General features: G+C 26.4%; 1 protein-coding gene and 1 non-coding gene across 2 annotated transcripts; both read right to left on the reverse strand.

The window, feature by feature from the left end:
• Positions 1-1,974: 1,974 nt before the first annotated feature.
• On the reverse strand, positions 1,975-21,911 carry LOC113865785 (trihelix transcription factor ASIL2-like). The gene is made up of 3 exons (XM_027500530.1): positions 21,900-21,911; positions 5,525-6,090; positions 1,975-2,515 (listed from the first exon to the last, which is right to left on the reverse strand). Exons 2-3 carry the CDS (start codon positions 6,077-6,079, stop codon positions 2,117-2,119), a joined length of 954 nt encoding a protein of 317 aa, XP_027356331.1. The 5' UTR covers positions 6,080-6,090; positions 21,900-21,911; the 3' UTR covers positions 1,975-2,116.
• On the reverse strand, positions 8,666-8,739 carry TRNAN-GUU. Its single transcript has one exon. It is a non-coding gene; the product is annotated as a tRNA-Asn (tRNA).
• Positions 21,912-23,911: the final 2,000 nt, after the last annotated feature.

The following is a 23,911-nucleotide window of genomic DNA, read 5'->3' on the forward strand; positions in this document are numbered from 1 at the left end:
TTTTTTTTAAAGGTGCTAATTGTTATTTTTAATGAAATTGTTTACTGAACTCGTTTAGTCACTCAGCTTTTAATATTTTCAAGTTCATTTTCATATTTGAAAGGACAAATTTTGGCTCACAAAACTCTAGAATCCTAAGACGACCCCAAACTCACACAAATATGTTTCAACTCATAAATATATCTCACCTCTCATATCTCTTTGTTTCTCTTTATTTCTCTCAAGCTAAACGTTTCCAAAATGTTAAGTTGACACCACTAAAACCTATCTTTGAAACCCCATTCGTTCCCAGCACATGAAATGACTCCATGGAACCCCATTGACTACCCTTTCTTCAAATCTTCGACTACTAAATGGTGATGTTGTTGTTATTATTATTATTATTATTATCAAATAATTGCATTATTGATGAGATTGACTTATTTATAGTTTTATCGTATTTTTTTTAGAACTTTTAACAGAATGGAAGAATTTAGCATTCGGTTGGTGCATAAGAAAACTCTAATAGCGAGAGAGGTTTGATAGGTATATTTCTTTATTTTTTATTAATTTTAAATTTGTTTAGATCATTGGTGTATTTTGTATTTCTTTGTGTTGATGAAAGAAAATATTGATTAGTAACAAGAAGCAATCCATTGATAATGCTATAGCCTAATTGGTAGATAGTGATGGTTTAGGGGGTTTGTTGTTACAATATTATTAGTATTTGGTCTCAGTTGGTTTATTATATTTTTAGGGTATGCGATAATATTATTGAACGGAAATGTATATGTGGGTGTAGATGTTATGGATAATGTCGAACAATTAAAATATATGAAAAGTTTTATTGTGAGTATAGAAAATTGTTAACTGCCAAGCTAGTATCATACTACAAGTATTTGTCATATGGTTGGATATATGAATTTTATGTCTATGATAGTAGAGTGGCTAGTTTTTTGTTTCACATGTAGATAATAGATGTAATAATGATGCTTAGAAAGTGTTTATGATTTGTATCAAGTATGTCATGCTTGACTTATCTGATTTTGAGAATGTGTGCGAGCTAAGATTTAAACGGGTGAAAAATAACCCTCTAACTAGAGCTTTGGTGAAGAAAGAATTTTAATGTAAAAACATTTCTTTGCGCCAAGAAATTTATAAAAGAACATGTTATGCATGCAGCCTTTACAAAACTGTTGAAATAAGTTGTCACTTTCCCGACCCATTAGGCCATAGGATACCCCACATTACATATTTTAGGAATATTAGTAACATATTCTCCATTTTTAAATAAAATTTATTAAAAATTATGTGAATCTTTTTTTTTTCACTCATAAATTATTATTATTATTTTTATAAATTTTAATAAACAATAAATAGTACGTTAGAGAAAGAGTGTTGCTAGCTATGAAAGAGGCCAGCAAACTTAACACATGTACAACCTACTAAAATATCGGGCCTTGTATATTTGCATGGGAAAAGCCCGTACATACCCCCAATTGAGAAAACCCATCCATTGAAACTAGAGTTATATTATGTTGACCAAAAAAAATTATAGTCAATAATAGGAAATAAGAAAGAAAAGTTACAATCTAACCAAACGAATGGGAAATACTTCCCAAGGTTGTAAAGTGATTGGACAGATATACAGATATTTAGATAGTATAAATTAAATTAGCAAAAAAAAGATGATAGTATCCCCCAGGAATTTCTTAAAAATTATGAATACCATTAGAATTATAATTTTATATCAACCAATTCATAAAGTTAAATTGTACCATATAAACTATAATTGGTTAATGAACTATTTCAATATTTTAAAAAATTCATCTGCTCACACTCAACTGCTATTAATGGTGGGCTACATGTGATCCAAAACTACCCTGCATAAACCCTTTTTATTTGTTTTACTTCTACCGCAAGGCAAAAGCAATAGTAAAAGCAGGTTGACCCTTGGTTTCTTATTATTATTATCACTATCATATGCTACTTTCTTCACTATCATAGGCAATTACACATTCATAAACACCCTATCCCCTCCATCAAAAGTTTTGCTTTTCAAAAATATAATATTGACTAACTTTATGTGCACTTACAACAACTTTTTTTTTTATTAATTAGCTTCCAAAAGGAACCCTTAACTTCTTCCAATTCTTAAAGATGAATCAACACTACCTTTGTTGACACTTGCAAAGATCCTAGCAATCTCTAATTGTGTGTTGGCTATTATTTCGGTTCGCTTAAGATCCATTTCCCCTCGTTTAGCTTCAGCTTCAACTCTCATCCTCTCTATCTCTTTCACTGTGTCCATTCTTGCTTGTTCTGACCTTACCATTGCTTCCGCTAACCATCTTAAGCTTTTTGCTATCTCCACATACTCTTTCCTTCTTCTTCCATTGTTGTCAACTGTTTTCTTCTTCCTCTTGTTACTTCTCAACTCTTCCTTCTTGCTATAAAGCGCAGGCGTGCTGCTATCCGTGTCCAATGCATTCTTGTTAGATTCATCATCACATGACTTAGTTGCTAACCCATCTTCCTGTTAATCTTCACCATATCATTAGTAATTGAAATATGTTTCATACACAAGGTTCAAGTGTACACATTTAGAGAGGTAGAACAAAAAGATTCATAAAAATGTCATAAGTGTCACGAGTAATGTGATGTAACTAATAGAAAGAAAAAAAAATGGTGAATGTCAATTGGACAGTACGATTTTTTTGGTGACAATAAAATAGAATGGTCCTTTTAAGAAAATCAGCAAATAAAAAGTTTATTATTTATGAGAATAAAGAAAAACCCATGATATTTAGAGGAATTAAGTAAAAATTTTACAAAATTTAGAGTGATTAAATAAGAAATAAGAATCATTCCAATATTGTTTGATAAAAAAGTTATAAATAATCTATTTAAAAATAAAAATAAAGAACTAAATTAAAAATCAAATTTTAAGATTAAAATATTAGTTAAACCTAATAAAATTAATATACGTTGTGAGAATACGTATGGGTGTGCTTTGTATTTTCGGTTATTTTAATGTCAACTTCAATTGCATTAGCATTTATACTGTTGAAATAAGTTGCATAGTTAGCTAGCTTGGACCAGTCTAGACATTTTATGTCCACAGTTATTACTTCACTGTTCATTTCGTGTTTGTACTTTTGAAGCATTTAATAGAATTGTCAGTCAATGTGTCTATTATTATTTTTTATTTTACTAATATTACTATTAATTTAATTAATAAAAATTATTTAAAGACGAATGAAAATAGACATTTTAGTACAACAATAAACACACCCGCATTCTAAATATAATATTCTAATACGATTATTTCTTCACGTGTTTCATATTTGATTTTTTATATATTTATAATCATAATTAAGACTTTTGAACAATTGATGTGTTAAAATGACAAAAAAATTATTATTAAAAATCGAAAGGTTAGAAATATAAAATATAAAGTGAAGTAAAAAAAAAGTGTGATAATTTTAATAGAAGAAATTTAATATCTTACATTTAAAGTAGAAGCACAGTACAGAATAAACCAATGATTGGCCCTTGAACCTAGTGGTGAGACATGAAGTAATGTTGCATCTATGCGATGATACCTACACTCACTCTAGTTCTTCAACAACTCTGCTACGTTCGTATATGAACATAATACTTTTGTTTTTTAAGTCAAATATGAAAATAACAGTCCATTTTGCAATTATGGTGGCCATGTGCGTATTCGATGTTTGGCCCCAAAACTCACATTTTAGGTTCTTTCATCCTATGAGCTTGCAACGGGAGATTTTGAGAATACAAATGGAGACAAGAGTCCACAAACGTAAATAACATATATATTTTTATGATTTTTTAAATTTTCAAAAAATAGAATAATTATAAAAAATATTAAAACAAGCGTATTACTAACATTTTGTTATTGTTACGAGAGGACTTGCAATCATAGGAGACAAGGAAGAAAGTTCGAGTGTGTTTGAAGAGAGAAAGAAAAGTGTTTGTTTGGCCAGATTTTTTATTTTATTATTAATAATATCTATATAAATTTTAAATATAAAAATAAAAGTAATTTTCATGAAGAAAAAATTATAATAAAAAATTTAATTTTTTTAATTAATTTAATTTATTATTATTTTTAATACAATCAGTTTTTTTTTACTCTCTTTCCACTCGTTTAAACAGGTAAAAAATGATTTTGCTTGTCTTGTTTTTTTCATTCAAAAAAATACATATTTTTCATTTAATTTCTTATTCTCTATCCAAATATACCATAAATTCATCATCGAGGGAGCTTTAGCAAAGAAGGGATTTGATGGGGTTAAAAGTTATCACTATTAAAAAGAAAAGACACAGATCAATTTTCAAATTTTAAAAAAATTAAAACTAAAATTTTAATTAATATATTTATTAAAATAATATACGACACGTTATAAAGATTATTTAAAAACCGCCTGACATGCCACCACTTAATTAATTTATGCTAATGATAAATACTAAAATGCTTAATTATAAAGACACAAACAAACACACTCACAAGAGACACATATATAAGTGTCAAAATCAATTTCAATTAAATTAAAAAAAATCCATTTAATTTTATTTCATGTAATTCTTCAAATAATATTTCTTTTACACCCTCTATTTTCTACCCTATTTTCGCGTTATCATAAGAAAATATGAGAAAGAAATTTAAATAAGTTTTTCTTTTTTCCTGATTTCATAAAACGTAAGATATAAGGAAAGTAAAAAAAAATTACAAAATTTCATTCTAATCCATTTTTCAAAAACATTTTATTATTTAAATATAAAATTTGACATCATATAATATTATATAAAAATTTCTATTTCTCTCTTTTTTATTTCTACATATACATATCTCAAAATATATTTTAAATTGAAAATATTTTTTATAATATCGCACTTTAAAGCTAATGTAACATTTTTCAAATAGTAATAAAGAAGTTTAAGTCACTTCATGCTACAGTATTACACGAACATAAAATCAAATAGAAGTCTACTAGAAGCCTCTAAAATTAAACCTCACAAAATAGAGAGAAATCATATAAGTGGAACAAGTAGATAGAGATTTAAAAAAACGGTTTCCATAACTTCATACTTTAATTTTAAACATATAAAAAAATAAATTTTTATTTAAAAAAAACTTTTTGTGATATTTTTATTTTTTAATACACAATATTCTTTTAATGAAGATTTTTATTATTAATTCTTTAACTACAACTTTAATAACTAAAATTAACCATTTTTCTTTACAATGAATATATACTTCAGTCTTTTAATTAGAGCGATGATTTTAATTCTAACTTTACAATAAATTTAATTTAATTATGACTTTATAAAATAATATTTATTCTAGTCAATTTCTATATAAAAGAATGATAAACAATAAAATAAAGGATGAATAAAATGATTTTTTTTATAAACATAAATATCAAAATAATTAATTCTTAAAATTTAAGATACTAAAATAAAAATTTAAATATTTATTTAAAAGCTGGAGATGAAAAATTGAGAATAGAATATTTACCTTGGGTATTTTATCAACGCCATTGGAGCCAGGTGAGTTTTGCGCATTTGCAATTGGGGCCGAAGCAGCAGCAAGAGGTGGCGGTGGTGACAGAAGAGGCGGTGGTGACGGGTCGAACGGCGACTGAGACGGCGGAGGCACGGCGGTGACGGGCGTGACTGGGCCAGTTCCACGGAGAAGAAGATCAAGTCGTGAATAGAGAGGCCAAGATGAGGCGTGATCCGCACTCGCTGACTCTGATCTGTACCTCTTCTTCATAGACTCGACCTTGTTCTTGCACTGCGTTGAAGTCTTGGGTGATTTGGTGCAGTTGGCACGTGAGGAGACGTGCCTTGCGACGTCTTCCCAATCATGGCCTTTGAGTTTGGCTCTGTTTCTGAGTACCCATTTGGCTTCATAGGCCGAAAGAAGTGTTGACACTGCCCCTTCACTCCACTCATCTCTCTTAACTCTTTCACCACAAAACCCTTTTCTCACGCTCTCTTCTTTTGGAAGAGAAGAAGCCTCGTTGTTGTTAATGTTATCATCTTCCTTCGTTTCTTCTTTCTCTTCCATTTCAATTTCTTCTTCACATTAGAAGGTGAGAAAGACCACTAGCATTAGAAAGAGAGTTAGCAAATAGTGGGTGAGGGTACCCTGTTACCAAATGCCAAAACAAAACAGAGAGGGTATAGGTAGGGGTTAGTTAGTGGAAACTGGAAAGAACAAGGAAAAGCAGAAATGTAAAACAAAATAAATAATTTTTTAATTTTATACCCATTAAACACCCAAAATTATTATAGGATTTGTAACTATAATATGTTTATAAGGTCAATCTTTATAAGAAAATGTTTTTAATATTTGTACTTGAAAATAATCGACTAAAAGTGTAATTATTTTTTGAAATTAAATACTTATCATTTTAAAATTATAATAAATATTATATTTTTGAAAAGAAAATTAGCATAATGAGGCTTTTTTTAAAATGGTAAAAATAAAATTAAAATACCAAAATATAAGATTTTGAAAAAATATAGAAAATTTTAAAAATTGTCAATAATGAATTTTGATATTTTAATTTTTAAACAATCGTTGTTGACAAATTTTGACATTTATTTTTTTAAAAAAAGTTGACAATTTTCGATATTTCATAAGTTTTAGTTTTTACATCTTTTAGCTGCACAAAAAATTGTTATGGATAAATTTTGAATTTATATTTTTATAATTATTTTAAAAATACTGTATTTTAGTATATATTATTTTTAAATATCATATATATATAAAGCATCACCATAATGATTGGTCAAAGTTATAAGCATGTAATAGTTTAAGATTGAATAATAAATTTTCAATTAAATGGTCTCGTGTGAAGGGGTAAAATTATAGAAAGAAGAGGTAAAGAAAAGTATGAGATGATACTAATTATAGGACAAAAAAAATGAGAAAAATGTAAAAAAAAGAAGAGTTAAAAGAATGGTTGAGTTTTGTCAAATGAGTTAATGATGTTAACTCCTCAACTTTAAATTTTGGCCTTTATTTTGTTTTTCATGGTTTTGTGGGGGAAGTAGTGGTGTTATAGTTGTGTGATTGTGAGGAATGGAAATGCTGGGTTTTATTGTTTTGGCTGTTAGCGTTGACATGAAGCCAACCAAGAAATCCACTGATGCTAGCAAGAGTGGTGGTGGTGGGTCAATCACGTGGCTCTGTCACCCTTTTTCATTAGATCCTTCCTTCATCACCCTATTCCAAACTATTTTATCACACTGTTATCTTATTTTTAATATTTCTTTTTTACTAAACTGTCATTAATCTTATCTTTTTTACTCGCAGTTTTATAAGATCCTAATATATGACCATTAATCCAGGCAGCGACCAAACAGACTATTAGTCCATTAACATGCAGAGTTATCAAAGGAAATTAAGAGAAAATTCGATTTTTATTCGACCTAACTTTCTCTTTTTCTATCACACTTTTCGATTAATAAGAAATATGATAGAATATAAGTAAGAGGGAATAAATCCATAAGAAACAATTTTCAATAATAAAATAAAAAATTCTAAAATCGTAATAAAGTCCTCGTTTTTATGGTAGTAAATTCTATAATAACAAATTAAAATAATTCTAATAAATTATAAATTTTAATGAAACTAGTTTATTTATTTTAATACATCTAGTCAAAATTTCATTTAATAGCTTTATTTTTAGCGATTTTTTTTTTTTTGAATTTGTTTGTTTAAAGTTTTCTTTAAATTTTTTACTTGTTCTTTTTTAATGGATTTATTTAAATTTTGAATTTGATCTCTTAAGAAATTCAAATTAAATCACATCAATCCTTAATTACATGTTGATATTTGATTTTCACCATAATTGACTAAGGAGAAGTAAGAAAAAAGAATTTAACTAAATCACAACAATTTTTAAAGCCAAACAAAAAAAGGAGTTGAAAGAAAATAAAAATGATCAGGTATTATCAATTTAATTAAATCAATTAATTTGATTATTGATCTTCGTGAAACGAAATTGAATAAAATAGAAAAGGCCACTCACCCACCAATAAATTAAGCACCAGCCAAAGTGCAATACTTACTAAAAATTAACAGCTATTAATCTGTTGTTTAGTCCTTTTTTCCCCTCTCTCTCCCATATATATAAAAACGCTTTTATGCTTCTTTAATGGGTCTTTTGAAAGGCTTTTGGGTGATGCACAGCCACTAGACCTAAAGTTACGCCTAATGGCTTTCAAACAACGACTCTGGTTGGGCATAGTGGCAAGGAATCATAGTAGGCCACATCAAGAAAAACGGGTAATTCAATCCTCAATGCTCCAACGAGCTTTGGTTCTTATCACTTTTATTTTCCCTTCTTTCTTCTGCTAAAGATTGCTCTTTAACGTTAAAGGAAATCAGATATTCCTTTTTCTTAACGTCAGTCGAATACATTGACTTCCGATGTTTGGTTCTGTTCCTATTCGATTCTCTCAATCCATTCAAAGAAAAAGTCATTCAAAAATATCTTTCTACTTCATAGACCATTTTCTTTACTCATATTGACCATACATTTTAAGTACTTTTCATCCAAATAAAAATAATTAATAAAATTGAAAGGGAGAGAAAACTTTTAAAGTTCATGAGATGAATGAAAAACAACAAAAGTACAGAAAGCGCTAGAAGGAGGGCTTGAACCTCCGACCTTGTGGTTAACAGCCACACGCTCTAACCAACTGAGCTATTCCAGCATCGTTCAGAAGAAAAACCTCAGTAAATATATTTAATCAATTCAACAGAAAATTACTTTTGTAGTAAACTACAATTAAAGCTGTAAGTTTGTTTTCCTTATCTAATCTGGCTTTTATAAATGGCTTGGGTTTATTTTCACTGTTATCTTTGGTTCCTAAAACTAGTATATGTATTGCTTCTTCGTATAATTTATTTGTTGCCAATTTCAATAGAGGTATCAATGGAAACTTTAGCCTAAAGAAAAGACAAACAAAAAAGATTTTTTTCATATTTCTTGAGATTTATTCACCTTGAGAGGAAAGAGAAAAAAAAAAAAAACTAGAAAGAAAATGATATTTAAAATTAAGATGTAAAAGTAAATCAAAATTACAAAAATAAGAATAAATAAAAGTGTTTCAAATATAAAAGAGAAAAGAGTATTCAACCTCCTGCATTTTTATACATCTTGAACTCTAATTTTGTCCAAATTGATTCTTAATTCTATATCAATTTTGTAATTAGATACTCTAAATTTTAATTTTGTTTCACCCCTTTTGCTCATAAATTGTTTTTTAAATTAATTTAAATATATTACCAATAACAAAGAAAATTTATTTAAATACTCTAAATTCATTAATTTTTTATCTAATTTATTATTCTAAACAATAAACATATCAAAACATTAAGAATGGGCAGAATTTAAAAATGAATCGAAATAAAATTAAATTAAAGATATTTATTTAAAAATAAAATATAGGAGTGTTCAAAATTTTATTTTAAACATAAAATATCACTCTGATATACTTTTCAACATACCATTCTTCGTTATGTTACTTAAAGGCTAACCATTAGAAGAAGAGTGTGATTTTCCACCGTTTGAAAACTTTGAAAATCCTCATCGATCAAAAGCATTGAAAAAATTAAATACATACTAAGCAAGAATATATCATCTGTGAGAGGGAAAGGGATCCAAGATACATGAGCTAAATAGCCAAAGATGAAGAACACGAACACGTTTGTTGACTCATCATCATCATCATCTTTGAAAACCATTAATTCTATATAGATGTATTGCTCCTAGCATCATGCATGGTTGGCCCACCAAATAGTGGCATATAAATTAAGTTTGAAGGGATCATAATGGCTGACCGACAATGCCAGAATTCTATAGTACCATGCATGACACTTATATGAAATTTAACTAATAAAATTAAAAATATATCAATCAAATAAAATGAAATAACAATATGAAGGTTCCATTATGTTAGTTATTAAATAATATGGTTATGGAAAATAAAACTCTTCCTTTTAAGTTTTACCATAACTACACTATTAGATATTCAAACATTAGACCTTTGATTAACTAAAATAGCCTTTCGCCAACTAATCTATGATTCAGTGATTATTATTTATATTTTAAACATTTTTTTATGTGTTTAAAAACATGTAATATCAATATATGAATAATATTTTTTATTAAAAATTATAAGATATTATAAAATTTAATATATTAGTAACATTAAATGCTATGATTTTTAATAAAAATTTATTATTTATTAGTTTTTATCATACCATATTAAACACATTAAAAAAATTATTATGTTTTAGCACATGTTTGAAAGCAAAATTTTTTAATTTTACTTAAGAGTTTATAATTTTTAAAATTTAACCTTTAAAAAGTTACTAATTTTTATCAATAATTTACTTCTTATTTTTATTTTTTAAAATAATTTATATTTAATTTATACAATAATGGTAACTCTAACAATAACATCTCCCTCGTTCTCTCGCTATACTGTAGACAACGTCACCCCCTCTCTTGTTTCATTCTCTGCCAGTTTCGGTTCTTTCTATCTACCCTTAACTTCTTTGTTGATAATAAATAAATAAATAAGTACTAATTTATTAATAATAAATAATAATACTTAATTATAATTATTTTAATATTTAATATATTTTACTAAATTTATCAAACACTTCAATCAGCTAATTATATAATTACAAACTTTTAACAAGAAGTTTTTAACTAATTTTACAACTACAAATTTGCAACTTTTACCAATTATTTGTTTTGGTGAAAAATATCACGTAAAGATTAAAAAAAAAGTGTAACAAAAGAAAGTTTTTATATGTTTGAATGTTTTGATTTAAATGAGTAAAAAATAATATTTTTTTGTAGGACCTACAAAGAATTTTCTCACAACTTGATGAGATTTTGTATGGAAAAGTGTAGTGATATTTTTTATTTTTTATATTGTATTGAAAATAAATTTTAAATAAAATTAAATATTTAAAAATTATATAACCAAAATATATTATATTGTTAAAATAAAATTTGTATTATTATAATAAAAAATTATATAAATACTTTTTTTATTCTTTTTTCATTCATTCAAATTAGAAAAGTAAAATTTTTCACTATTTTCCTAATTATATAACAAATATTTTCCATCTCATTTCTCTTACCATTTTTTTTACTCATTTTCTATTTCATCAAAAGATAACATTAATTAATTTTATCAAAGAAATTCTTCATTGACTAAAGTAACATTAAAAATAAAATAAAATCCAAGCAACTTATATCACGAGTTAAGTTCAGATGTCATTGTTGAAGCATTAATTTAGATGGGTAGGATATTACATGAATAATGACACCAATCCATATGGCAAAACTTGTGTATTAGAATTATATTAATTAATCACATATACTTAGCTTCTTCGATCTTTCTTGAACCTGTCATTACTCGCAGTTATATGCTAAGTGACAAACGTAAAATCAACCAAATTGTTTTCACGTGATCATACATTCTTCAATATGTAGCATAGTGATCTTAATTTCTTATTTTCTCTTTTTATCTCTTTGCATTCTCGTATAATCGATTGCTAAAACACCTTCCAAGCTATTCTTATTTAATTATTATTTTATTTTTTTCAAAAATCCTCAAATTATTATTTCTTAATGTTTTCAATATTTTTTCTTATGTAAGATTTTTTCCCTTCCAAATCTTTAACATTAGTTATTCTCGAAATTTTATATTAAATGATAGTCTTTTTCATCTTAAATCCTATGCAATTATACTTTAAAATTACTAGTTATGTAATATTATGTAATACACATGTATTTTATTTTAAAATTAATATATATATATATATATATATATATATAATATTGAAAGAGTTTAGAGAAGTAAAGATAAACATGCTAAAGAATGTATCAAAATCTTATTTGTTAGAATAGTTAATATAAGAATGGATATAAAAGTTATTTTCTTTTAAGTAAGTAACAGAATATTGATAAAGGAATGAATATAAAAGTTATTTTCTTTTAAGCAAGTAACAGATTTTTGATAAAGTAGGATAACTAACTCTCTCATACACCTAATAGAAATAAATAACTAATTTCTAATGTTTACGATAACAACGGACTTTATCTTTAACAAATATATAATAGAATTATTTAAATATTAATTTAAAAAGAATTTAACTTAATTTTATAATTATAAATAATATATATTAAAATATATAAATGTAATAAAATTATAATAATTATATTATATCATTTATTTAAAATAATAAAAATAATATATTAAGTATTATAAATTTTGTATATATAAAAATATTTTTAGTGGAAACATATAATTTACTAAGAATCTAACATTAAGCTCCATCAACATTAAACTTCCATTGGTTAGTAGGAAGAGGGACTCATTTGGTTTGAGCATGGTCTTTTAACTTGTTTCATGAATGGTCTAGATAGAAAACTGCAGCTACCAGAGAAGGCCTGAAAATCAAAGAAAATATTCTGAATGAGGGCAGGTAGCTGGACAGAATAATTTTTAAAAATAAAATTATTTTTCTCCTTTCACAAATGCCAAACAATAATATAAAATAAGCTACCCTAATTAGAAAACATATTAAACTGCTTATTAGATAAATTAACCAATAATCAGTCATATATACCACTACTAAAGAAAACAACCCATTGCTCAAGAAAAATGAAATATTCCCAAACATCTTTGGCAAAAATACAATCTCTAATCACATGGATAACAAATTCTTTATCCTCATAACATCTGATACACAGAAAAGAAGAAGACATATCTTGATGACATCTTTCAAGATTTGTAAATAGTTTATTGTGAGCAAGTTTTCACAGAAAAATTCTAATTTTGGATTGGCCTTCCCACTTCCAAATAGCATTAAACAAGTTATGACATCCACCAAAAATAGTATTAGAACAGTATAACAAAGAGTAAGCAGATTTTAGAAAAAATATATCATTATTGGTCATATTTCAAAACATAGAATCAGGTCCTTCAGAAGATAAAGGAGGTTTAATTCTAGCCATAGCATTACAAACCTAATCAAGAAGGATCTTAACAATTTTCTCCCAGTCCCAGACCCCATTTTTGAAAAACAAACAAACTGATATATACTGATCTAGAGCAGAAAGAGGGATAAGGCTATAAGAAGACAAAACACCCACCTCATGGCACCAATTGTCAAACCAAAACTTAACCTTCCTCTCATCCCAATATGCCAACCAAATCCTTGAAAAAAAGTATGTCAAATAGAAGATAAAATGCTCCACAAATGAGAAGCTTTAGAGCAATTTATGGTCAGAGGATTTTGACCAACCTGAAACTTATATTTTGAACAAAGGACCTGAACTCATAAAGCTAAAGGAGAATTTAAGAACCTCCACTAAAGTTTTAGTAAATATGCTTTATTTAATAGGTGCAGATCTTTTAACCCTAAGTCTCTTTCAGATTTAGGTTTACAAATTGTGTTCCAACCAACAAGGTGGCACTTCCCAGCCTTTAAGGATTCCCAAATAAAGTGTTTATAGATTTTGTTAACTTTCTGACACACAGCAGAAGGAATTAATTGAGTTTGCATGGCATAAGCTGGGATTTTCATAAGGCAAGATTGAACCAAGGTAACCCTTCCTTCATAGAAAGGAAATTCATTTCTTAGATGGATAATTTTTTTCCTAATTTTATCTAAAATATATGAATAGTGGCTCTTAGAGGGTCTGAGATGATGGATAGGAATACCAATGTATCTACCTATCTTATTAGCAACAGGGATTCCTAGACTACTACTAATTGACTGATTAAGAATAGAGTAATTATTAGCAAAAAATACCAAAAAAGATTTATTGATATTTATATGAAGTCCAGAAGATAAACAAAACTCATGGAGCACAGATTGGATGACATTAGCTTGTTCAATAATGGCTTTAGCTACCAGAATAATGTCATCAACAAAGAACAAATGCAAAATTTTAAGGACATTATTACCAAATGAAAAGGAAAGTCAATCCTCACTATCCAATTTATCATTGATCAGGTGAGCTAGTCTTCAATACACAAGACAAAGAGATGAGGGGAAAGTGGATCCCTTTGCCTAATACCCCTAGAGGGATTAAACGAATGAGTTACAAAATTATTCCAATTAATAGTCATAGATGAAGAGGAGATACAATTACTAATCACATCCACTAGATTAGGGCTAAATCCAATTTTTTGAAGGGTTTCAATAATAAAGGGCAACCGAGGTTTATCATAGGCTTTTCCAAGGTCTAATTTAATTAACATATACCTAGTTTTATGCCTGAATTTATGAAAATAATGGGACAATTCTTGTAAAATCAAAACATTATCTATACCCTGTCTTCCTGGAACAAAGCTAAATTGGGTGCTAGAGTCAAGTAAGTAAGAGAATCTTTAATTCAGTTAGCAATAAGCTTAGTTATTACCTTATATCTAACATTACATAAAAAGATTAGCCTAAATTGATTTATGTGTTTAGGATTCTCAATTTAGGGATCAAGGTAATTCTAGTGTTATTAATATCAGCTACCTTAGCAAGGTTATTAAAAACATTTGTAACAAGACCGAACAAAAAAGGGTCAAGAATATTTCACTAATTTTTTTTTTAAAAAAATGCATGTAAACCATCAGGTCCAGGGGATTTAAAATTCTCAATGCTAGATAAAGTAGTACGAATCTCATAAATGGAAATAGGAGCATCTAATCTAATTCTGTCAAAGTCTCTTAAAGGAAGAAAAGTAGTTTTCGTAAGCAGGCCAAGAGGGAACATAACTAGATCAGAATACAAATTACTAAAGTAATTAAGAGCCAAAGATTTCAGATTATTAGCATTGAACTCCCACTGATCAGAATTATTCTTAAAGGCCTCAATGATATTCTTTTTCTTACGGATAACAGCAGCTTTATAGAAAAACTTAGTGTTTTTATCACCTAACTTAAGTCAGGTTGATCTATAATGGTGGTACCAATATGTTTCTTCAAAATTTGGAACATTTTATTAATCTTGCCAAAGGGAATTCATAAGATTATAAAGATGAGGATTGTTTCCATGAGCTAATTTTTTATGGATATCTTCAATTCTACAAAAAATATGTTTCTTTTGATTAAAAATATTATCAAATGCATTTCTATTCCAAAGAGATATGTTATCTTTAAATCTAACAACATTCTCAATCTAAGGCAAGGAAAGGATCCAAGAATTACTGACTTGATTGCTAAAATCAGGGTGAGAGATCCAAGGAGCCAAAAATTTGAAATTAATATTATTAGTCAATCTATCACCCTTAGTCCTAATTTTAAGCCACAAACCTACATGGTTTGACTTGAGAATAGGTATATGAACCATAGAATTGTTGGGGAAATACTTATTCCAATTTTTATTAATAACAACCTTATCTATTCTTTCTTTCAAGGTGCCTCTATGCCAGGTAAAAAGGTTGCCCTTAAACCCTATATCATATAGATTACACTCATTTAGACAATTAGCAAATTTATTCATGTGGTATAAATTAGCATTATTCCCTCCAATTTTTTCTTTATTATAAAGAACAGTGTTAAAATCTTCAACAAGACACCAAGGGAGATTGATAGTCTTACTGAATTCAATCAATTCTTGCCAACATTCAGTTTTTAGCTTATCTAAAGGTCTCACATAAATGGCAGATAAAATCCATTCCTTATCATCAGAATTCTTAATTTTAAGGTGAATAGCAAATCTAGACTTAACCATAATAGTAGCCTTAATATTTCTAGGATTCCAAAGACACTAAATGCCTTTAGAGAAGCCAATAGCATCCACCTTCTCAAACCTTTTAGATTAATTTGTTTGATAATTTTATCAGTCTTATCATTACTTACCCTGGGTTCAAGTAAAGCAACAAAATTCAAACGATAGAGCTTCACTAAATTATTTACTAACCTAGCAAAAGTTTTTTTCCTAACTCCCTTACAATTCTAGAAGAGGCAGTTCATAAAACTAAACACTTTAAGAATTAAAAAACATCCTTAGGATGCTTAGAAACAAGCATGTTGGATTCTAGTTAGGGATGGAAACAGACTAGGCTGCCTAATAGGGGCCTGTGGCCTGGCTTGACCTTTTTAATAAACAAATCAAGCTCAGGCCTTTTTTAAGGCTTGTTTAAGTAAACAAGTCAGGCATGATCTGCTTATAAAGCCTGTTAAGCCTGACAGGCTGGCCTGTATAAATAAATAAATAAATATATATATATATATTATATAATTTAAAAATAGAGCTATCAAAATATATTTAAATAATAGAGTTATTTAATAATATATTTTTATATTCTTAATTATGTTATTATTAAATTAATATATTATGTTATAATTTTATTTATTTATAATTATAATAAACAGAAATTATATTATATTAAAAATTAAAAATATTTACACATGATTACACTTTTTAAATAATAAATTTATTTAATAATAAATTATTATATTTAAACAATTTAAAAAATAGTTAAGTCTTTGAACAGGAATAAGACGTAATCAAAACTAAACGAAATAAAATTTAAAAATAAAATAATAAAACTATATTAACATATTTTTTATACTCTTAATTTTATTATCATTAATTTAATTATTTAATTATTATATCAATATATTATGTTATAATTCTTTTTATTTGTAATAAATAGAGATTGCTTAAATCTGAATTATATTTTATTTGAAAGTAAAAATTTATAATAAAAAAATAACAAAATAAAATAAAAAACTTATTATAATATATATATATATATATAATTAGACCATGTAGCAAATAATATAAATAATATAATTATAAATAAATTATATAATAATATATATTTTTATAACCTGCACATGTTTTAATTAAATTATTAGTCAATTTATCAATTTATATGTAATTTATAAGTATGTGTTTTAATTTATTGTATCATTAATATTTTCTATATTACATTATTATTATAGTGTAGTTAATTTTACATTTATTTGTTAATTTAAAATAACAAATTAATGAGATAAATAAAATTAAATATTTTGTATTTATTTTTTAATTTAATAGTTATTATTGTTTTCATTTTATATATATATAGTACATTAAATTTAAATTTTTATATTAAATTTTATCACATATTTTTTAATTAAGATAAAAATTTAGAAATATAAGTTATTTTAATTTAAATATAAATTTTAATAATTCTTCCTATGCTCATATGTTATTTTTCTACATCTATGAATTTTATAATATAAGTATTTATCATCTATAATTTTTATAATGACGATATTTATTTACTTTTTAAAATATAATAATTTTTTTAGCTGATTCAATAAATTTTATAAGTGTTATTTTTTGTAATTATTTTTTTAATTTAATAGTTATTATTATTGTCATTATATATATATTGCAGTAAGTTTAAATTTATTTTTTTTAAAACATATAATTTTCTTTTAATTGATTCAACAAACTGTGTGAATGTTATTTTTTTTTATCAATTTTATGTATTTACTATAACTTTATTTGTTGAATATAAGATGTCTTTAAATAAACAAAATATGTTTCTAAAATAAAACTAAAATATTTATTATTTATATAATTTTAAAAAATAAATAAAAAAATATAAATATAAATTTTATTAATATAAAATATTTATAATTAATACTTAAATAATATTTTAAAAATTATTTATAAAATTATATAAATATTATTATGATTATTTAATAATTATTAAGAACATAGATAGAAATTAGAAAAATGTATAAACTAATTTAATAATAAAATATTTATAGTTTTATTAATATTAATTTTTTTTAACAAGCTTTGTTAACATGCTTCATGTCAGGTCACTTAAACAGGGCAGGCCAGGCCTAAAATAAAGCCTTTAACAGGTAACAGGTCAGGCTGAGGTCTAATAATTATGTTACAAGCCAGGCCTGTTTAGAGTAAAGCCTGGCCTGGCGTAGCCTGTTTCCATCCCTAATTCCAGCTCTATACTGTTGGCAAAACACTCAGGTTTACTAACATAATTATCCCTAGTTATTCCTATATCCATATTTGGTGAAGGTTCAGAGGGTTTACTCTTTGTCCCCTTATTAGGGGAGTGATAAGAATTCTAAGAATTTCTTAAGCTAACCTCTAAAAGATCCTGAATTGAATCTTTCCCAGAAGAGTTTTGGTGAATAGCTTGTTGCATATTCTTCATTAGAAAGAGAATATCCCTATCCCTTTCTTTAACTAAATCAGAACAGGTTACTGGGTTCTGAGTTATTGGAAGATGATCTTTCCTAAGTTCCTCTATAACTTTAGTTAGCCTAGAATTCTAGTTAGAATAGACTAATTTCTTTGAAATATTATGAATAAAAGGCTTAGAACCACCTCTACCTATATAAGTTTTGACCTATTAGGATTACCCTTAATAATCAAATCATTTTTACTATCCAAATTTTGGTCTCGAGTGAAAATTGTAGGAATTTTAAATATAATTATTAAAGATAACACAATTATATATAATACACATCATAACAACTCTATACAATTCCAACTATATATAATTGAATAATTGTGTTAAACGCGTACCTGATGAGAACCCACGAGTCATAAGCAATCCCGATGAGAATTATGAGTCATAAGCAATCCATGTTTTGAGTGAGCGTGTACTACTCTCTTATCTTATTGCTATTATCCCACACTGGTAACTGTCTAATGGGGCAACAGTTATATAAGCTTAATCAGATGAGAGTAGGAACCTCTCACTGGGCACAGAGAATAGTCTAACCCATAACGTACTATTCACACTAAGAGCCCAATTACAAAATCTATATAATTATTATTATTATTATTATATACATTTATTTTACGTCATAATTAATAACAATATAACCATAATAATTTAATAATGTTAATCCACAAATTAATATAAATATTAATATTAATGTTAAAAAATCTAACAAAAACTTCATACTCAACCACTTTTCCATGCATGTCTTGAGTTTCATTATCACCTAGCACATCAAAACAAGATCCAGATTGAGTAACCTTTCCTTTACCATTGAAAATAGGAGAACTATTATTCCTAAACATACCGTTTTTCTTTCTAAATATAATGATACGAATTTATATTAGTTAAATAAATGATTAACTTACTTTGAGTAGTGATAAAGATTAATTTTAAAATTTTGTATATCAATTAAAAACTATTTTTGTTGATTTTATAAGACGACAAGTACGTCATGCTGCGACGATATCGTAGCGTAAAACCTTAGCGGTGATGATACTGTAAGAAGATTCCAAAGAAATTTTACAATTTATAAATACTTTTTACGTCAAAGGATTAAAATAAAAAATATTACAAATTAAAATGACATAAAATAAAAAATTAAATATCAATTTATTAATTATATTTTTTTCTCTATGTTAAAAATATTAGTTTAACTTTAGTTTATACTTATAAATATATTAGGTTTATTTTTTGTTATAGCAATATATAAGCCTAAAATGTACTGTGGCTGTAACTATCATATAATATTATTTTCAATTATAGTAGAATGATAAAATCAAGTAATATTTTAAAATAGTCTTATTTTCATCAATCACAATATTTTGTTTCAATTATTTAATTTGCTCTCCATTAATTTTTCTTACATACTTTTTTTGTTAATTAAAAACTCCACTTTGTGCTATAGGTAATAATTATCTTTAGTAATAAATTATAGACATAACTTTTTACTACTATTAAATTATAATATAAAAAGCTAATTAATTTTTTGAAAAACACATAATCTTATTTATATTAATAAGATCGTATAGGCTAATTAATTAATGTATTATGTATATGGTTTAATAAAAAAACTAGTTGTAGAAATATCCGCATTTAATAAAAATATGTTGTTTATATACTAATTGATAAGAGACATAAATACATATTAATTTTATAAATATAGATGTGATGTGATGTGATGATGATATATAAGAATCAATCACCTGTCAAGCCATTAATTCCTCTTCCCTTTGTAAATGGTTTCCCAAACTTTCATGAATGTGTATACTGATGCGTATGAACGGTCCCTACAAGGCTACAACATGGTTCGTGATCAATTGACTAAAGAAGCATTAATCACGACCATGTTCAGTTGTCATTGTTCCATCATTTATAGTTATTCTGACACAATGCTCTGGAATCATCCCTTTCTTCTTTATGAAGTATCACAATACACATAATCATATATTAATTGCCGTTACTAGAGGAAGAGTAATAGGTTGGAATACAAGGTGTGTTCTTCATACATGGTTAATGTGGCACAAAAGCTTGAGCTAATGGATTCTTTCTAGTTTCCAATTCCTTCTCAAAACAAACAAACAAACAAACAAAATGTATTGTTTCATCTTTCTTCTTCCACCGTTTAATGATTCTGATGTCAAATGTTAGAATTTGTAACAAAATTTGAATGGTTTGAAATTGGTAACTTGTGCTCTGAATTAAGTATTTGCTTTAATTTTTTGTTAATAGTCAAACTCAAGATTACATTTTTCTCATGGTCTAACTCATGATTAAACTTATCTTCTTATACAAGTTTGGCCCATAATTTATTTTTTTTAATAGTCTAATATATTTCTTAGTTGTTTATTCTTGAGTCATTAACTCACTTAAACAATTTTTTCATAATATTTTTCCATTCATTTTTGCTAAATGTTTAGACAAATGCTAATAAATATTTTTTTAAGTAAAAGAATATATACTATTAATGTATTCTCATTGAGAGTTTTAATGTAGTTTTTCTTAATTAATATCTTAAAGATATTAATACTTAATAAGATCCAATTTTAGAATTCAAAAATAATATTTCAGTAGTCAAGAGTAGCATTAGTTAAGAAATTGATCATAGACACAAACATTAGCTCAAAATCACTTCCAATCATTATCCCATCAAGTTAATTCTAAAACAACTTCCTTGATAATTCTTTAAAATGGGGGATTTCCTTGTTTATCATCATTGTTTTTAGAATGTTTCACTTAGGGCTTATACATTTGAAATCAATAATATTGAAATTTATTATTGGTAGGCATATATAAGAAAATAAATAAAATACCAAATTAAAAGGTTAAAAGCTATATACTTGCCTTTGTTGTTAATTTGTGATATTTTCTTTACCCATTCTTTTTATGTGAATACCATTTTTTTTATGCGTAAAAAGTGTTATTTTATTTTGATCCTTCATAAGATATACTTTGCTTTTCTTAGTCACGGTAATGATTGGCTATTGGCTATGTAATAATTATAGGGAGTTCTTGCTTTAATTCAAGTGAAATATACATGTTGAACAAAATCTCTTATTCTTCTTTTAGTGTTTGAGAGCTAATCAGATGAAGTAATCTAGAAGTATTCTTAATTCCTAGTGGAGTTGCTAGTTTTTTTTTATTTTATTTTTATCAAAACTATTAATAGAGGAAAATAAGTTCTTTAGTCTTATGAAGTGTAGAGAGAAGAAATAAGGAGATACTTGTTGCTTTACTAATAAACTATCTATTTTATTATATCTCATTGGAAAAAGTAAATTAACTGCTGTAGAAAGATGGACACTCATGTCAAGTTAATAATTTCAAGTGCTTAATTAATTTTTCAATTGATGGTTAGGATGACAACTTACCTTTTAAAAAATGTATTATCTCTTAGATTTGCACTATGCTCATTTGTGTATCATGTTCATAAGAAAATTCATGTGCTTTTTGTCTTTTTCCTGTGTTAACTTGGATTCTTACGATGAACCTAAGCTATTATTTTAAATGACTATTTCTTTATTGGGTTGGGCTGTAACCACAATTAAAATGACTATTGGACTAATGTAATAAAAGTCTTGTTATCCCGACCATATTAAAAATTTAAATGGTGATGTGTCATAATAAAAATATAACATAATTTATGAAAAAATTACAAAAATGTCAAAATTTTAAAAATAGTTATCGTAAAAAAGTTACTTTAAAGGTATGTTTCATTATATAACTTAATTAAGTATTTATTTATTAATTTGACAATAAATTTATTAAAATAAATTCAAAATAGTATATTTTAATAAATTATACTAATAAATTTATTGAAATAACTAAAGAAATTATAAAAGTTATAAATTAATTTTGTAAATTATCTATAAATTCAATTTTTTTTCACCTGTAACCTCTTTTAAATGCCCGTAAAAGAAGTTTTACCTTTTATATATATATATATATATATATATATATATATATATATATATATATTCTTGTATGATGATTTTTTTCATATACATTTATAACGCTGATTATTTTAGAAAAAGAAAAAAGGATAATGGGAAGGAGTGCAACATATTAAGAGTATATTTAAATTCCTCTTTAAAAACAATTTTTAGTTTTTAAAAATAAAATATAGTACAAATTTGCACTACATGGAAACAGAGGTCTTCATAGGTTTAGTTAATTTGGGTTTAGGATGAAATAAAATCCAAACCGATCAAATGGGTTAGTTTCTTCTTCTTTTTTCAGCTAATCCAAATTAAACGAACCCAATTCAGGCTAAAAAAATAAACTATTAAATTTTAATAATTTCACATTTTTTTAGTGTAAGAACATTTAAGTTTAATATTCTGTAAACTAAAATTTTTTTATCCTTCAATAATTTTAAAAAAATATAAAATCCATTAGACGCATTAATATTGTTTTGAATTATTATAAATGTTTTATAATTATAATTTTATGTATTCATTAATCTCTTATAATATCACAAATAAGTTAGGTAATCAACATAATACTTTATAATAGTAGATAATGAAGTCAACATTAAAGAAAAAGAAAATATAAAAATAGATGAAAGGTCGAAACACTAAAGTTTAAAACGTATAAATTTAAGACCAAAAATATAAAATAAAACGTTGATTGGGTTTAGAAAAGATAAATCTGAGAACTGGTGGGACTACAGGTTGTGATCTTTCCTTTACACATATCATACACAACCAAACTGAGACATTTCTCCTTCCAAGTTCACGCAGCTATCTGTTTAATTCTCTTTCTCTTGGCATCCAAACCATAAAACATATATGTCTGTGAATTTTGGTAGATCATAGCATCAAGGTTAGCATGCTGTTTAAGTCCCTAGTAATCATACGCTCATCATTTTATATTTAATTTAATATTGACCAATCCTTCTTTGTCAATAAATATTTTTAACAAACGTCATTCAGGTTCAGCAACATTGTTTCAAAACAATTTTTTCTTTATAAAGTCAGTCAGCCAAAAGAACATAAACAATGTCCTTATACCATGTTGCAAATTAGAATAAAATTCCCCTTGACTCCAAATGTCCTTGTAGACAGAGAAATTACTCCAGATATTTTAGGAACGGAGATGCATATTTAACAGTTTTGATCCCACAACTTCTCTTTTTTGCAGGATTAGGATTGGTGGATACCTTCTAAAATCAAATTCTGCATCATTCAATCACAGATACACACATAATTTCTCTTCTTTAGACAACCCCCACTTTTCCCATATTTTCTCAGTCAGTGAAAGCACTTAACAGCCTTCCCACTCTTTCTCGCTTGTTGTGCCCATCCTAATAAAGAAGAAAGCTGTTTCCACCAGGGTAGCAGCCACTGTCTTCTGCAGTTGCAGCTCCATAACCATAAGCACGCACTTACAACTGATACCCCTCATTTCAATTTCATTCCAAAGATTGTCATTTAAAGGCATTCAACAACCAATTGATACAGAAACATACAACATCAAAACTAGAAAAACCTTCCAGTCATTAGTCAAGAGGAACATAAAATGGGTCCAGTACAAAAAATACACAGTCATATGACATGAGTCAAGTCAAATGACCAATGATAAACCATTGAATAGGACTACCA

This window comes from Abrus precatorius, unplaced genomic scaffold, assembly GCF_003935025.1.
Source record: "Abrus precatorius isolate BTA unplaced genomic scaffold, Abrus_2018 Scaffold4, whole genome shotgun sequence".
NCBI classification, from domain to species: Eukaryota; Viridiplantae; Streptophyta; class Magnoliopsida; order Fabales; family Fabaceae; genus Abrus; species Abrus precatorius.